Genomic DNA, 16,064 nt, shown 5'->3' on the forward strand with positions numbered 1-16,064 from the left:
AGACGATGCTACAACCTCTTTGATAAGGATGTTTGGGCATGAACGCCCTCTCAACCATAGATTACGACCACGTGTCATCAATCTATGAGAAGAGTAACCCTAAGCTTCGTGATTATCTCCTCCACATTAAATGTTAAGGGTGTTCAAAAGAACCGTTTGAAACTCGGGGTTTGGTTATTGTTCCTAACCGGAACTAGTTGTCAACGGGTAGGTTTTGGTTTCAAAAATCTAGAATCGACACTGTGCGGTTCTGGTTCTTGCAATCAGGAACCGAAACTGGAAACGGAACTGAAACTGGAATTGGGAACCAGGACTGAAATGAAATATTATTAAAGAGTGGTGGGGTTTTGTAATTTTCCTGCCATATATAAAAACTTCAGATTAAGGCAAAAAAATTCATCATTTCTTCCCTTCCCAGTTCTCTTCGTCTATGTCACTCTCTCTCTCTGTGTTCACTCACACACACAACCTCACAATGTCGATTCTCTAACTGCTATTATCTCAGATTAGGGTAGAAAATCAACCGTACGTGAGTTGATTTCATTCTCTGTTCACATTCTTCAAAGGCAACAAGAAAAACTTGAACAAGGTACAAATTTCTTCACTCAATCGTCTTCTTTCACTTTCTCTCTCTTTCACTGTCTTAATATGGAATTGTAGAATCAAAAATCAAGTTGTGAAGTTAATCTGAGCTTGAATTTCAACTTTTAGTACGCAGCTGAGTACAGAGTCTATGGTGGGTTTCGTTGCTTGACGGAACTAATTAATCTAAGGTGGGTTTCATTTCAATTTTATAACATATTAATTAAATTGATTGTATTTATTTTAGGGTAGGATTTTATGGAGTTTCAATGTAAAGGTCTGTGGTGAATTGGTGATTGTATTTATTTTGGGGTAGGCTACTGGTTACCTAAAAAGAAAAAAAAATTTGGAGTCAAAGAATCCTGCATTCTCTACATCTTTGGATGACAAGCATAAAAAGATAAAAAATCGTTACAAAGATAATTTTTACTTTGTTTTATTCGTTTGGAGAATCACAAGGATATGATATCCTTGTAATGAATAATCTATTTTTTGTTATTTATTTAATGAATGATATGATATCCTGGATATCATATCATTCATTATTCATTACAAGGAAAGTTGTAAAATGCAGGTGATATCTAGCATACATGGCAAAAAGTCATGGTTATTAATTAGTTTATTACTATTTTCTGCTTCCATTTCTGCTATGGCTTAAGATTGAAGAATAATGGTTGTGGCTCTGCCTTTGCTGAAATTTGTTAATTGTTGCTATTTGGCTTTTATCATAGTCAAGTAGTTAAGTCAGTTAAAACATTTAAGAATCATGTAAATAATATTTTTTATTTATTGATGGCATAATATCACATAAACATTACATATATAAACATTATATGTACTTCAAATTCTTTTGAAGTTGAACTTGGCAAATTTTTTGCAAGAACAATTTCATTAATTAGAGAGAACATTGACATTGGGAAGGATATGCCTAATATTGTTAGAGAGTCTATCTCAAATATGCGTGCACAACATAAGTCATCTAACATGTGGTAACACTTTGAGAAAATTTTCAATGAGACAATCGGCATAACTGGCCGAACGAAGTATTCGTATTGTGGAGAGATGTTGGTGTATAATGCGACAAATGGAACTTCTTTTGTGCGTAAGCATTTATCCAATTGTAAGAAATGCCCAAGTAATATAGATAGAAGTCAAACACTTATCTCATTTTTCAAGACCATAAACGAAGAAGGAGAGGAAAGTAGTACGATTAACACATGGAAATTTAATCAAGAGGTGTCTAGGCAGTTGCTTGCTGAAATGGTTATTATTATGGAAGAACCTTTTCGAATGGTGGAGTAGCCATCGTTTAGGAGATTTCTAAATTCATTGCAACCTTTGTGGTCTAATATTTCTTGCATCACATTGGATAGGGGATGTTGTGAAGCGTTTTGATTCTGAGAAAGTTTTATTGAAAAGTAAGTTGCGGTCTCTAAAGTCTAGGATTGCTTTGACTACCGATATATGGACTTCAATTCAGAATATTAGCTACTTATGTCTTACCGGTCACTACATTGATGAGAATTGGGTTATACATAAAAGAATTCTCAGTTTTGTGCCCATTAGTAGTCACAAATGAAGAGAGATAGGGAAAGTGGTTGAGAAGTGCATTTTCGATTACGGTATTGAAGATAAAGTGTTTACTATAATGGTGGATAATGCTAGCACTAATGACATGGCAATCGCTTACTTGAGGAGCAAATTAATACTACTTCTGGATGGTGAGTTCTTCCATATGAGATGTACTACTCATATTATGAATTTGATCATGAAGGATGGCCTTAGTGAGACAAAGGATTGTATTAGCCGAATTCGTAATTCGGTTAAGTATGTGAGGAGTTCCCCTGCTATAGTCGAAATATTTCAGAGATATGTGAAAGAAGAAATGATTGCTTTTAAAGGTGGTGTGTGTCTTGATGTTGCTACCAGATGGAATTCCACCTATTTGATGTTAGATGTTGCAGTAAAATTCAAGAAAGCTTTTCAGAAGTTGGAAGATGAGGATCCCAACTACATTGTGGATTTGTCACAAGATACACCTTTTGATGAATATTGGGAAAAGGCAAATGTATTTGCTAAATTCCTTAGAAAATTTTTGAAGCTACATAAAAAATGTCGAGGTCGAACTATGTGACTTCTAACACTTACTTTCAAGAGACAATTGGTATTGTACTTTGTTTGAATGACTGGGAGAAAGACACAAATCCAGTACTTAACAACACGTCAAAGGAAATGAAAGAGAAGTTTGATAAGTATTATGGAAGTGTTGATAGATCGAACATGATGGTATTGATTGCAGCGGTTTTAGATCCTCGGTTTAAAATAAAATATATGGAACGGGGGTATAAAAAGATTTATGGCAATGATTTGCAAAAGGTTGGGTTGATGTCTGGAAAGATGAGAGATTTGTTACAACGTTTATATGATTTTTATGTGGAGGTTGTATCAAGTTTCCATGAAAGCCAAGCCTCTAGTTCTTCCCAAATTAAAGGAATTGGCCAGTCTTTAGCTGCTGGTGTGAGTTGTGATGATAGTGAGTACGACCGCTCCTTAGACGAGTAGGAGGAGGAGATGGAGGTAGAGGTTCATGATATGACCAAATTAGAGTTAGAAATTTACCTCGAGGAGAAATGTCTACCCGTGAAGTCCAACTTGAACATACAAAATTGGTGGAAAGTAAATGATGCAATGTATAAGGTTCTCTCGCATATGGCAAGAGATGTGTTTGCCATTCCAGTATCTACAGTTGCTTCTAAGTCAGCTTTCAGTACATCGGGTCTTGTACTTGATCAATTTCGAAGTTCTTTAAGTACACCCATTGTGGAAGCATTAGTTTGTACACAAGATTGGTTGAGATATGCATATACCCCAACTACTTTTGAGGATTACTTGATGGTTGCAGAAAGTTATGACTCAAGTAACAATATAATATCAATCTTTTATCTTCATATTTAGTTAATTTATTCCCAAATAATTGTATTCAATATTTAGAACTTACTAATTGACTTTCTTGTATTTATTTTGTAGAAATTAATGCACATGAGGCAAGCAATTTAGAGCATAGAGCATGAGATATTTTCGGTTTTTCATATTTGGATGTTGTTAATTGTTATGTTATTTTATATGTTATGTAATTTCATCATTTTAGTTTTGGAGTTTGTAATTTTGAATTTGTGATTTTCAATGGATTATTGTAATATTTTAATTTTGAATTTGTGATTTTCAATGGATTATTTTAATTTTGGAGTTTGTAATTTGTAATTTTATTTATGTTAACAAGTGCCAGGTGGTGGGTATTTGTAAATTTTTAAGAGTTTTTTTGTCATTTTAAAATCTTTTGGGGGCTAATATAATTTTACAGGGTACCTGGAACCGGAATCATTGTTACAAGTTCCGGTTCTGGGTACCTAGGAATCAGAACTGTTGGTTCCGAATTTGGTTTCGGTTTTGGTTTTGGTTCCTTCAAAAAATATAGGGTACCCAAAATCGAACACCCATATTAAATGTGCATTATGCACCAAAAGGGAATGTTGTTTCAGCATGAGTCACATTTAATTCTCATGGCTGACACTTATTGCATGTAGAGACACGTCTGTCAGATAAAGATTATTTTATTGACCGAGCTAGCTGTCAAGCGCAACAGTTAACATCTAAAGAGGTCGTTCAAAGAAGACATTTATTCAACATGTCGAACATGAACACCAAACAAGATAATTCAGAATTTTCAACCATGAAATATTCTAAGTGTTTTCAGGTCGTGAATGACTGTTAGAGTTAAAAACACATCCCAATGACTCAAGACAAGATCAAGCTCAGGTTGGTAGATCTCAGTAAACGATCACGTCCAGTCGCTTGTGTTACTCTCAAAACATAACTCAAGATCTACATTTAGTTCATAAGCCAAATCAAGAGAACACTTCAGATATCAGATCAAGCAGTCAACTTTAGGTCGTCTGGAATGATGTGATTACGCTTAGCACTCATCTCAGGCAAGCATTTTTTAAGACAAGTCAGGTTGCGGCATAATCATGAAGTTCTCAAAATCTAATTCCTTGAATCTTAAGAACTTGGGAGCTTCTGTTATGCCTAAAAAATTAAGGCTAACGTAAGCTTACATCAGCGAGCACCAATCAGAGTTCAAGAAGGCTTTGCGTCGCCTACAATCTGCCATGTCGCCCCAAAACAAAGAGAATACGGTTGTCACCAACTCAACAAGCTCAAGTTTTTTCTATGAATGAATGTGGTCCACACACATGTCCAAGGCCCATATAATTTAAAAATATTTCCTAAGTTATTAAATAATGGGACGCAAAGAAGGACTTGCACGACACATACCCACTTGCAGACTTGTAATCATTACCTTAAACCCAGCAATTATAAATAAGGGACTCCCCCTCACAAAATCGAGATCTCTGATTTTCATAAAAGCAAATAGCAAAGACAACCTATTGGAAAGAGACTGGCTTAGTATTCTCTCTGAATACCAAGTTCTTGTAATTCAGTTCGCGACCCATTTTGTAACTTGGCTAATAACCAAGAACATTCATATAAAAAAAAACAATGGATGTAGGAATCACTTTAAGCATCCGAACCACTATAAAAATCTCATTGTCTCATTTATTATTAAGTCTTTGCATGCTACTATGACCTAAATCCAAATCTCATGGTAATCGTGTGTAACTTTTAAGATCCACTTAGCATTTTACATGTCCGAAGTTTTTTGTGTCAAAATCAAGCATCAACAAAATCAAATGACAATTTGTAACCAAAATTAGCTAATTAATTTGACTTATAATGTTCATTGAACCCATCAAAATCAATTGTTTTGCAATAAATTTGATAGAACAAATTTAAATAAAATTTCGACAACTCCAAAAAAATGTAGAACTCAACAGTCTAAAACCCCAATTATGTAGTGTATTTCCATTGCTTTTGTTGTGTTTCGCAAGTGCAAAAATATTGGTTTAAACCCCAAGGGGTTGCTCTGGTGGTAAAAAAATTTACTTCTTTTATTGACTTCTTAGGTTCAAATCACCTTGGGTCACCTACTACATTTATGGTTTACTTGGAACATTAGGCTTGTATGGTATTCAATGAGTCTTAGGGATTAGTTGAGGTATATGCAAGTTGACCCGAAAACCTCGGTTATATATATATATATATATATATATTGGTCTATTTCTTTGCTATCCCTTGGAAATTAAGGATCTGTTTGATTGGACATTTTCAAATAGGGGTTATTAAAGTGGATCTTTTTGCACTATTATGCATGAAGAAAAAAATTGATAAACCATGGTTTATGATGATTAGGCCTACTGACTTATTATTTATAAAAACCTCATTCAGTTGGCCCAGCCCAAGCCTGCTACAAGCTCAAAACCCTAGCTTGCCCGTTCTCTCTGAATATGAACCCTATATAAATACCACAAACCCTCTTCTTTATTCTCTCTTAGAGCCGCTTCTCTTTAAGTTTCCATTTGCCTAAGGTAAGCCCTAAGCTCGAGCAGCAACCATGAAGTACAATCCCAGGGTGTCCTCATCCCGCCGCAAGAACCGGAAGGCGCACTTTAGCGCACCCTCAAGCGTGCGCCGTGTCCTTATGAGCGCGCCGCTCTCGACTGACCTCCGCCAGAAGTACAACGTTCGTTCAATGCCCGTACGTAAGGACGACGAGGTCCAGGTTGTCCGTGGTACCTACAAGGGTCGCGAGGGCAAAGTCGTACAAGTCTACAGGCGCAAATGGGTGATCCACATCGAGCGCATCACTCGCGAGAAAGTTAACGGGTCAACAGTGAACGTTGGAATCAACCCTTCAAAGGTTGTTATCACGAAACTCAGACTGGACAAGGACCGCAAGTCATTGCTCGACCGCAAGGCCAAGGGTCGTGCTGCGGCTGACAAGGAGAAGGGAACCAAGTTCACCCCTGAAGATATTATGCAGAGCGTTGACTGATTATGATGTCTTTCGAGGAAGAGTTTGTCTTTTTTTGTTTACTAAAGCATAGATTTATCTTTATTTAGGATGTTTTGTTTTTGGAACTGTTATTAAGATATTTTATGATTATGTCATGTTTTGCGGTGGATCTTGGGGCTTATCTTAGAGATTTAAGAGACCTCATTGGGGATTTTTGTCGTTGCTTTAATTGTTCAATGCTATATTTTGAATTTCTTGCTATAATTTCTGCGGTGTTCTTTGTTATGTGTTTCGATCAATATGCAGACATGTAGTAATTCTAAGGTATTATTAATTGTGGTTTGTGTTGTGCCGTTCGCGGTACTTTGTAACCTCCTTCATTTTGTTTATAAAGTTTACCTACACCACCCCCACCCCCCCAGAAAAAAAAGTTATAGCTTTGTTTAGATTATAGGTTATGGGTTATGTTTGTTATCATTGTTTAATTGTGTATCATTGTTTACTGTACTATAGCAATATGTATAATAATTTAGTCTAACAAAGATTAGCTAGAAGTTTTCATGACATTGTTTAGGATATCTGAAAGCTAAGAATGTAACCAATAATCTGAGTTGTCATTTAGAAAAACTAATGATTTAATCAAAAGCAGTAGATTGCACAAAGTAGCAGAGTCTTTATCATCTGAGTTTTCCAAAATGATTTAGTTTACCATTTAGCATTTATTGATTCTTGTGGTCATCTTTGAATTTAACATTTTGCAGTTTCCTAATACGCCATTACATTCATCTATATATGTTACATAATGTAATTACCTTTTGTTTGATGAAGCAAACATAGACTTATAAGTGCTGGTTTGGGATTGATTGATTATGTTTTGACATTATTGATTCCATTTTCCTCTGAAGTTGGTCATGCATGCTATTCCTAAACAATCACTTATGTGAACTTAAGTTCACTGTTAGCGTCAGTACCTCTTCTTTTGCCTATCACTACATTTATGAAGCCATTTTCATGAAGTTTTAGGCTAGCTTTCCTGGATTATTATGTCTAATGTTGGCAGCCCCCAAGGTGGATTGACTTTAAGTCTAAACCTATATTATTGGATTGTGGCTTTATTTTTGCTTTTATAAGGATTTAAGATGTTTTTATAGGGATTTAAGATTTGCTAGCATTCCGTTAAAATCTCACGGACAGTTAAAATGTAAAGAAACCTTTAGAAATGGTTTCATTTAATCCTCAACGTGAAATTTAGTTTATTATTTAGCCCTATAAAATGGATATTCTGTAACATTTTAGAACCGCTTCATTCTTCCTTTTAAAAATTTATGATGGCGTATTATATTGTGGTGGCACTAACTAGCTTAAGCTCATTTGAAAGTTAGAAATGAGAGTAAAGTTTCAAGGTTGATATTATTGATTTCCTAAAACCTCTTCTGAGTGAGATTATTATTTGGAATTAGCAAAACGGAGTACTTATTTTAATTAGTATTAGATTAATAACTAAATATAACCTCGTTTTTAAGAAATATTATTAAACACCCGTTGACCTTATTGATTTTTTTTAAGAATATGAGAAAGTTTAATTTTACATTAGTCTTTTCTATAGCATTTTCTAAAAGCAATTTCGTAAAATAGCTGTGATTTGTGTTCAAGATGTGGCTTGAAATCATGGCGACTACAAGTACAAGCCTCATTGCTTCCACAATAAATCGACTCAGAATTTTAACGAATGGAAATTTATTTAAAAGATAATTTTCTTCTAAACTTTGTAATTTCATGGCAACATTGATTTTCAAACATGATGGACTGTCATCCTCCACAGATACGTCGTCGTTAGGCACATATCTTCTTCAGTTGCCTTATGTCGTGCACTTTAGCTAACAGTTTCATTCTTAACAGTCATCGAAATAATAGTATAAAACTGTTTAGATTATCTTTTAATAATATTTATTGAATTAATAACATACTTATGATGATGTCTTCAAAAATGTTTTCAGAAGAAATAACGGCTGCGTTTGTTTCACATTTCGGAATACTACTTTTAGTATTCCCAAAAAAGTTAAACAGTAAATTACCCAAAATTTTAGATTTTTGGGAATACTACTCCCAAAATTATTCAACTTTTTTTAAACCCCTTAAATTTGATAATTTAATTAAATACCCTTAAATATTTTTTTTAAATTACAAAAACACCCCAATAATCCAAATTTACCAGATTCCGGCCACCACCACCGGAAAATGGTCGGAATCTGGTAGAATGACGCACTACCGGCTGAATCTGGCCGGCAGTGCGTCGATCTAGCCTTTTCCGGCCAGATCCACGGTGGATCTGGCCGGAAAAGGCCAGATCTTTGGCCGTATTTACTCTCAACGACGGCCAACAAACGGTCGTCGTTGACCATCAACGACGACCGTTTGTTGGCCGTCGTTGAGAGTAAATACGGCCAAATCTGGCCGTTGACGGCCAGATCTGACCGTAGATCTGGCCTTTTCCGGCCAGATCCACCGTGGATCTGGCCGGAAAAGGCCANAAAGAACTGGAATAAATCTGGTTTTGCTTACCAGAGAAGAGTGTAAACTCATGTATATATATTCAGAACTGTTACAAGAGATAAGAGTTTCAAGAGATAAGATTTACACAAGATTTAAAATATAAACAGAAGATTATGCCAACCCAACATCCTCAACATTTGAACGTGTAGTTTGAACATTGTGGTCCTTATCCTTATCATTCCCTCGCAAACTAGCAGGGAGATCCATCACTGAGAGTTTGTCTATGAGGAAACAGAACCTATCAACCTTATGACCCTTGGTAAAAATATCTGCAGGTTGCAATGAAGAAGGGACATGGTGTAGGATTATGTCTCGGTTTGCCACCTTTTCTCGGACAAAGTGGCAATCCACTTCAATATGCTTGGATATGGCATGGAAAATTGGATTGGAGGCAAGAGCTAGAGCACTGACATTATCACACCAAACAATGGGAGCCAAGTCAAGTGAAATTTGCAGCTCACACAAGAGCATGCGTAGCCAATATACCTCAGCCGTGACAAGAGCTAAGCAGCGATATTCCGCCTCCGTACTAGATTTAGAGACAACAGGTTGCTTCTTGGCGGACCAAGAGATGAGGTTAGGACCAATATAAACACCATAACCACGTTGAGCATCTGTCGTCAGGGTCTCCAGCCCAATCGGAATCACAATAAGCATTAATAGAGAAGGAACCTGGCTTGCAGAGCAGGCCAAAATCAAGTGTCTACTTCAAGTATCTTAATACTCGTTTGGCTGCTGTCCAATGTGCAGAAGTGGGAGCTTGCATGTGTTGACAAAGCTGGTTTACGGAATATGCGATATCGGGGCGTGTAAGGGTGACATACTGCAAAGCACCTACAATATGGCGATATTCAGCCGGATCCAGAAGAGGATCTCCATTAAACTTAGACAGTTTGAGCCCGAGACACAAGGAGCTCGATAGGGCCGGATTCCCAGGAGTTTCACACGTTCTAACAAATCAATGATATACCTTGTTTGGCGAAGGTGCAAACCAGAAGAATTGCGTGTGGCTTCAATACCCAGAAAATAAGTCAACTGGCCGAGATCCTTCATAGCAAACTCAAGTTGCAGGGTAGAGATAAGAGATGTAATGAAGTCCCGATCATTGGAAGTGACAAGAATATCATCCACATACACCAATAAAAACACATGGACCGAGTCTTGGTGATAGGTGAATAACGATGGGTCAACCTGTGAACTGTGAAAACCAAGAGAGAGCAAGGCAGTAGAGAGGCAATGAAACCACGCCTGAGGAGCTTGCTTCAAGCCATAGAGAGATTTATAAAGCTTACAAACAAATTGGCAGTGCATCGGATCCTCAAAACCTTTCGGTTGGGCCATATAGACCTCTTCTTCTAAAATGCCATGGAGAAAGGCGTTAGAGACATCCAGTTGCCGAACCATACGGACAGTATAAGGTTTGATGACCGGGCTGAAAGTGTCATGAAAATCAACCCCACTGCGCTGGAGATAACCAATCGCTACTAACCTAGCCTTGTAACGGTTAATGTTGCCATCAGGTCTACGTTTGAGTTTAAAAACCCATTTGCAAGGCACAACATTTTTACCAAGAGGACGAGGGCACAACTACCACGTTTCATTCTTCAAGAGTGCCTGAAATTCACTCTCCATTGTCGGATGCCACTCAGGTATAGGTGCCGCTTGAGCATAGGTACGAGGCTCGGATATGACCACACATGCATGCAAAGCTTAAAGAGGGTGACGAGTAGAGTAATAAAGATGGAAGTTAGGAAAGCTACGGGGCTTAGAACAGCCAGTTTGAGATCTAGTAATCATATGAGAAGGAGGAATAGAAAGGGATGGGGCTAGGTCTTGGGGAGCTGAAGGTGCACTGTCGTGGGTAACAGAGGCAAGGCTAGGTGAAGAAGGAGGAGAAGATGAGGAGTCTAAATGAGTCTCGGGTTGACTAGAGGAGAGGACATGTGTATCTGAATCAGGGAGAGAAGACGCCAAAAGGTGACTAGGAGACGAAATAGGAGGACAAGGAAAAATATGTGAGGGAGGAGAGAAGATCAAAGTATGAGAATTACCTGGGGGGTCCACGCAACGAGCTGAGTCAAGGGGTTGGTCACGAGCTGGAAGAGAGGCTACGCAACAAGCTGGTGCATGGAAGAGGGATTGGTCACGAGATGGAAGAGAATCCATGCAACGAGCAGACTCGGGGAAGATGTATTGGTCACGAGTTGGAAATAGGCTCTCGTCAAAAATAACATTGAGAGAAATATACACCCGCTTGGAGGATGGATCAAAACACCGAAACCCCTTGTGATTAGAGCAATAACCTATGAAAATACAAGGTGTGCTACGGTAAGACAGTTTATCAAGCGTATAAGGGTGAAGATAGGGAAAGCATTGACAGCCAAAAGAACGAAAATAGGTAAAGTTAGGGGGAAGATGAAACAAGCGTTCAAAAGGTGATGAATAATCAAGGACCTTGGTAGGTAAGCGATTAATGAGAAAAACAGATGTGAGAAAAACATCAACCCAAAAGTGCTTAGGTAAGCCAGATTGGGCGAGGAGAGTGAGACCCATTTCCATAATATGACGTTGTTTTCTTTTGGCGAGGCCATTTTGTTGGGAGGTATGAGGACAGGAAAGGCGATGAAAAATGCCATGTGAAGTTAAAAATTGTTTAAAAATGGTTGAACAATATTCGCCACCATTATCACTTTGGAATTGTTTAATGGTGTAATTAAATTGTTTTTCCACTAAAAGCTTGAATTTAACAAACGTAGAATAAACATCGGATTTATTAGAAAGGGGAAACAGCCAACAAAAATGAGTATAGTTGTCAATAAAAAGTATATAATACCGACAACCACTTAAAGATGGAGTAGAAGTAGACCAAACATCGGAATAAATTATTTCTAAAGGGGTAGTTGACTCTCTTTTAGAATCTGAAAATGGCAACTGTTTAGATTTGCCAAGTTGAAAAGACACACAAATGACATGTTTATTTATGGAATTACTAACTGATAGAGAAAACTTAGAAATGACACGATGTAGAGTTGTCGCGGAAGGATGTCCTAAACGACAATGCCAAGTGGAGGTAGAAGCCTTAACGCCAACAGTCATGGTGAGAGCATGAAACTTGGGTAAAGAAAGTTGACGAAGGTTGATCGGATACAATCCATTATTACTTGGCCCCGTCAGAATTGTGTCCCCCGTCAGGATGTCCTTCACAGAAAAAAAGAACCAATGAGTTCAAAAAGAACATTATTATCTGTACAAAATTTATTAATGGAGAGAAGATGAGCAGAAGCTTGAGGACAATAAGCAATGTTATTTAATTTGAGAGTAGAAGATGAAGTTTGAATGGAAGCAGTGCCAGTCCGAGAAATAACCAAACCTGTACCATTACCTACGCCCACTGAGTCATCACCGTCATAAGGCTGAGAGGTTGCAAGATTGGCAATATCAGAGGTAACATGAATGTTTGCACCACTGTCAGCATACCATTGATTTTGATTGAGATAAGTGGTGTTAGCCTCAGCAACCATAGCAGCTAAATCAGTTGGAGGATGACGCCCCTAAAATGAGTAGTTCATGCGATTAAAGCAGTCTAGTACCTGATGACCTTTCCGTTTGCATATTTAACAGGGAGACAGAGAGCGAGAGACAGACTGAGCAGCAGCAGGTGACGAGGAGGGCAGATGAGGCAATGGTTGCCGAAAATGAGAAGGAGAACCACCCAAGCCTTTGGACACACCAGAAAAATGGGACTTGCTGTTGCTATTACGAGATCCTGGTTTAGAACAGGTTTATGCGAGTAGAGGGCATATGGTCTCGACTCTGGTTGTATGGTTTGACTATGAAACTTCTGCATAAGATCATAGTTCAACAGCTCTACATGGAAGTCCGAAAAAGGCATAGATTTCTCCTTAGCAAGGAGCATATATGTTGTCACAAAGGAATGGAAAAAGGAGTTGAGACCATTGAGAACAGAGAGAATCAAATCGGAGTCATCAATTGGTTTCCCAACGGCAAATAATTCATTAGCAAGGGATTTAACCTCATCCAAAAAATCTCGGCAAGACATGGAGCCTTGCTGTACAGATTGCAACTTTCTCTTAATAAGAGAAATGCAAGACGTGGAGGATGTAGCAAACCGTGCGCCAAGGGCTTGCTAAGTATCGTTTGGTCCTTATACTGCCAAACCACATAAGCAGAATTAAGAATACCTTGGATCTTATTTTCAACGCTGGAAAATTGAGGAGGACTGGTTTCGGAACCATCAACGATTCCCATGAGACCATAGCTATGAAACAAGGGAAGTAACTGAGCACTCCAAGCAAGAAAGTTGGTTCCATCAAGTTTGATGGAAATGACCTGAGAGGGAAGATGAAATGCAGCGGAAGAAGAAGAAGATTCTGTAGCAGAAGCCATAGGATCGACAAAAGCGTTAGCTATAGATGGCTCTGATACCATGAAAGAATTGGAATAAATCTGGTTTTGCTTACCAGAGAAGAGTGTAAACTCATGTATATATATTCAGAACTGTTACAAGAGATAAGAGTTTCAAGAGATAAGATTTACATAAGATTTAAAATATAAACAGAAGATTATGCCAACCCAACATCCTCAACATTTGAACGTGTAGTTTGAACATTGTGGTCCTTATCCTTATCAGTTAGCAATCGAGAAGAGACCTGAATTGAGGACCTCTTGAGTAATACATCCAAGAGTCCCTCTCAAACCACTCGGTCATCCAAAGGTAGTTTTCACAAAGAGCTAACAACTTTTTCTCACACAAAAAATGGCCCATTGACATTTTCCCACACTCAGACTTTTAAAATACCCTTTTACTGCCCAAATATTATGTTTTCCTTTGGTTTTGGTGGGAAATACAATGATTTACAAAAAAACCCTCTTTTTTCTTCTCTTTTTAGCCTCTTCCATTGTCGGCAATTGCAACTGGCGTTAGGGACTACTAGCAACCAGAAAATCAACAAACAAATCACAAATACTACAAATAAACATTCCTCAATCGTCTTTCAACCCAACAAACACAAAAACCAAAAGAATCAAACCCAATTAATCGATCAAAACTCGAAAAACCCAAGGGTGGAGAAGCTTCAATCGCTGACTATTGGTGAGCAAACGGGATCGGGAATGTCGGGCTTTTGGAGAGGATGATCCAAGGAGTCCATTGGTGGTGGGAAGGACAATTTTCAACACTAAAAATGATCAAAATTAGCTTGGAAGTTGAAAGGTCTCGCTGTGCACGACTAGCGATCAGTGAGCAAGGGACGATGATGGAGGTAAGGGTTTTGTAGAGTGGGTGGTGGGGAGTGTAATGGTGGTGTTTGGGGGAATTTCTGGCAAAGAAATTGATCGAAAATCCAGCTTAAAGAGTCGACCATGCGAATGGGGTGGTGGTGGGAAATGGTGAGTGATGACGAGAAATGGAGACTTAGGCTTTGTAGAGGAGGTGATGGGGATTATGTGGGTGGTCTTGGAAGTGATTTTGAATGCTAGGATCAACTGAAAAAGGGCAAAAACTGCTGGCTGTGTCGCTGCTAATGTGCGCCATCTCTCGCTAACGTGTACTATCCCTTTTCTTTTCTTCTTCTCCAGCAGCCAAATGTTTGTTGAACATTCTACCCTTACTAATAACTGACTTTTGACCATTTTGCCCTTCTTCACAATGAAAATTACTAACAAAATTGTGCTTTGGGTACTTAAATGGTATTTAAAAAGTGGGCAGGTGTGAATTTGTCAATGTGCCATTTATTGGGTGGGAACATGTCAACTCTTTCACTAAATAATATTACTCAGCCCAAAACACATCCCAAAAATTACATCCCAAATGGGCGTTTGGATCATATAATGTTTTATTATAGAGGTATATTATATTAAAAGAAAGAAATATTACCTTGAAGATTACTAGGAATGTTTAGAAAATGTGTTTGGTTGGTTCGAATAAATTAGTGAATAATATGTTTGGTTGGGAGGATAATTGGGTAGGTATGTTATATAGTTACTAAATTGTCATCTTTTTTAAATATTAATATAATAGTATTTTTTATTCTTATTATTATTTTTTAAATCATTTTAACCCCCTATAGTTGAAATTTTGCTAAAACACCCCAGTCATATAAAACTTTAATTTATAGCAAAATCACCCTCACCTACCCCAAACCACTACCGGCAGCCAACCACCATGGCCGGCAGTCAATGGAATGGCACACGACTGGCCATATATGGCCGGTCATGCGATGGCAAAGCCGGAAATGGCAGAAAACGGCTAGATCTATGGCCATTTCACAACCATAGATTTGGCTGTGAAAAGGCCAAATCTTTGGCCGTGCCATTTCACGGCCAAAGATCGGGCCTTTTACGGCCAAATCTTTGGTCGTGAAACGACCATAAAAATGCTAGATCTGGCCGTTTCCGATCATGGATATGTGATCCATGGCCAGAAAAGGCCTTACTAGCACACGACCGGCCAGATCCCACCAGTCGTGCACTATTACGATGACTGACGCCAGCGGGCGATGGTGGTCTTGGGTGGCTGGGGGTATCTTGTTAACTTTTAAATTTTTTTATGGCTAGGGTGTTTTAGCTAATTTCTCAAATGTAAGGGGGCTGGACAATTATTATTTGGTAGACATTTGAGGGCAATTGTGTCCGAAATGATTTTTAATTGAGGGCAAAATGGGTAAAAAAATCAGATTACCCTGATAATGTTTTGATAACAACCCCTAACAAGGTAATAAGATTACCCCTCATATTATCAACAGTAAACACTATTTGCAATAAGAGATTACCGTAATATTTTATTACTTGCAAACCAAACACCGAAATCTTGCAAAATAAATGAAGATTACCCATGTTATCTTATATACTTCCAATCCAAATGGCCCCCAAATGATATGTTATACCTGTGATCTTGACACTTAAAAAAGATAATAGTGGCAACCCCCTCTAAACCTATGGGTATCGAGAATAGCCCTAAACCTGCCGCCCTTAGCCAAATGTTAGAAAGTCTACC

At 38.0% G+C, this 16,064-nt stretch overlaps 1 protein-coding gene across 1 annotated transcript; it reads left to right on the plus strand.

The window, feature by feature from the left end:
* Positions 1 to 6,020: 6,020 nt before the first annotated feature.
* LOC116120165 (60S ribosomal protein L26-1) lies at positions 6,021 to 6,764 on the plus strand. Its single transcript, XM_031406104.1, has one exon. It carries the CDS (start codon positions 6,095 to 6,097, stop codon positions 6,533 to 6,535), a length of 441 nt encoding a protein of 146 aa, XP_031261964.1. The 5' UTR covers positions 6,021 to 6,094; the 3' UTR covers positions 6,536 to 6,764.
* The last annotated feature ends 9,300 nt before the right edge of the window (positions 6,765 to 16,064 follow it).

This window comes from Pistacia vera, unplaced genomic scaffold (genome assembly GCF_008641045.1).
Source record: "Pistacia vera cultivar Batoury unplaced genomic scaffold, PisVer_v2 Contig927, whole genome shotgun sequence".
NCBI lineage: Eukaryota > Viridiplantae > Streptophyta > Magnoliopsida > Sapindales > Anacardiaceae > Pistacia > Pistacia vera.

Excerpts from the sequence above, each read along its gene's own strand:
- LOC116120165 (XM_031406104.1), top strand. The coding sequence starts at position 6,095 with ATGAAGTACAATCCCAGGGTGTCCTCATCCCGCCGCAAGAACCGGAAG.